The 1,787-nt window shown below is 39.3% G+C and overlaps 2 protein-coding genes across 5 annotated transcripts in view; one reads left to right on the top strand and one right to left on the bottom strand.

The window, feature by feature from the left end:
- The window catches only part of LOC113463911 (xanthine dehydrogenase-like), a 69,462-nt gene extending 68,234 nt beyond the window's left edge, over positions 1 to 1,228 (top strand). Inside the window, exons 3-6 of one of the 2 annotated variants that reach the window (XM_026811095.1) lie at positions 128 to 224; positions 354 to 589; positions 654 to 898; positions 970 to 1,228. In XM_026811095.1, the coding sequence (XP_026666896.1) occupies positions 128 to 224; positions 354 to 589; positions 654 to 898; positions 970 to 1,215 (824 nt within the window). In that variant the 3' untranslated portion in view covers positions 1,216 to 1,228. The remainder of the gene's footprint in view (positions 1 to 127; positions 225 to 353; positions 590 to 653; positions 899 to 969) is intronic. The other variant, XM_026811096.1, reaches the window with a different exon arrangement.
- The window catches only part of Wbp2 (WW domain binding protein 2), a 59,762-nt gene extending 58,117 nt beyond the window's left edge, over positions 1 to 1,645 (bottom strand). For 2 of the 3 annotated variants that reach the window (XM_018019530.2, XM_026811098.1), the window contains exon 1: positions 1,498 to 1,644. In XM_018019530.2, the coding sequence (XP_017875019.1) occupies positions 1,498 to 1,553 (56 nt within the window). In that variant the 5' untranslated portion in view covers positions 1,554 to 1,644. Of the gene's footprint in view, positions 1 to 1,497 lie in introns of all 3 variants that reach the window. The other variant, XM_026811099.1, reaches the window with a different exon arrangement.
- Positions 1,646 to 1,787: the final 142 nt, after the last annotated feature.

Here is a 1,787-nt window from a genome sequence, read left to right as displayed (position 1 = left end):
GTTCTCTGATACTTAAACTAATTTTCTTGAAAAAGTGAACAATTTATCATGACATCGAATTTGGCTAGGAATTACCTTCTTATCGATATTAGAAATAATTAATTAAAAATCCTTAACAATAATTTAGTGCGTTTGACTGGTACAAAACTTGGCTGCGCAGAAGGTGGTTGCGGTGCTTGCACCGTGATGATTTCAAAATTGGACCGGCCCACAGGAGTCATTACGTATCCTTTTTTATTTATAACGTTTCTCATATATCTGAAACATATTTAAAAATTCAATTTCGTTAATCAGAGTTTCTGAAAATAATTAAGACGAATTTTATAATTTCTTTTAACTATTAAAATCATTAGACATTTGGCAGTGAATGCATGTTTGACACCGGTTTGCGCGATGCATGGCCTCGCGGTGACCACCGTCGAGGGTATCGGAAGCGTAAGAACGAAACTGCATCCGGTTCAAGAGCGGATAGCGAAAGCGCACGGTTCGCAATGCGGTTTCTGCACACCTGGGATCGTTATGTCTATGTACGCGTTACTTCGCGCCACACCGAAACCGAGTATGAGAGATCTCGAGATCGCGTTTCAAGGTAGGAATCATTTAATATCGATTGAAGTATTTTGAGCTTTCATCGTCTGATCACCTACTCGTAGGGAATTTATGCAGGTGTACGGGATACCGTCCGATCATAGAAGCTTATAAAACATTCACGGAAGAATGGGAAACGATGCAGTCAATTTCTAAGGATAAGGAGAGGTCGTTGACGAACGGGGGATGTCCGATGGGTGAAAATTGCTGTAGGAAAGTTCGAATCGCGGAGCCTACAGAAATTTTCGACTCGAACGAATTCCATCCATACGAACCCACGCAGGAAATCATATTTCCTCCTAAATTACATGTAAATCGCGTTTTTCTTTTATTCGATTATTTTATCGGTAGAAGAGAAATGAAGAATTGAATTTGTTTAAGGTCTCTTCCCATTTAGATGAGCAATACTTAGTGATTAAAGGCAAAAATGTAACGTGGCATAGGCCGAGGAACCTTGATGAATTACTTCAATTGAAAGCTCAATATCCGAACGCAAAGATCGTCGTAGGAAATACTGAACTGGGTAAAATTTATTTAATATTACTAAAACGATTTAATATACAGAGTTTTCCAGAAGAAGAACCGATAAGAGGTGATTCTGTAAGTGTTTTTAAATTATTAACGTAAAACACTGACCAAAAAGAGCACGTGTAGAGCCCGCGCTTANTTACGTAATTAGAAAAATGTGATGATAAGCTCGATTGGTAGTGATAGTATTCTTTATGGAGCTAGCGAATCGTGTTTAAATTTAATCGTAATATAAGATAATAATTGTTGACGGAGGTGTAGGAGGCTGGATAAAGGAAGGCCACGGTTGCAACTACGTTGCAGATACGTCGTAAGCAGGAACATGTGAAACGGGTGCTGGATAGGTGACGACGACGGCTACGTAGATTTTAAATAACTCACCTCTCGCCGGCGTGTATTAAAACGCCGCCGTTCGCGTGCGCTGTGTTCAACGACATACTTCTCGTACTGTTACTTCTCTGCCGATGAAATTTCTAGCAACAATCCTCCTTCATCAGCTGATTCATAAGTGATAAGTATGACGTAGCGCGCAAGCGCGTTTATCCCGATTATACCTACTCCAATTCCCGGTATCGCGTATTTATATACGACGTTCAGATAAGTGAAAATCCGAAAATACGTTCAGTCAGAGTGAATTTTTATCAAATTTTTTTTAATTCCTAGTTTTATTC

This window comes from Ceratina calcarata, unplaced genomic scaffold (assembly GCF_001652005.2).
Source record: "Ceratina calcarata isolate Rehan_Ccalc_2016 unplaced genomic scaffold, ASM165200v1 scaffold188.2, whole genome shotgun sequence".
Lineage (NCBI taxonomy): Eukaryota > Metazoa > Arthropoda > Insecta > Hymenoptera > Apidae > Ceratina > Ceratina calcarata.
The sequence above is the reverse complement of the archived record's forward strand: the minus strand, read 5'-3'. Positions and strand labels throughout refer to the sequence as shown.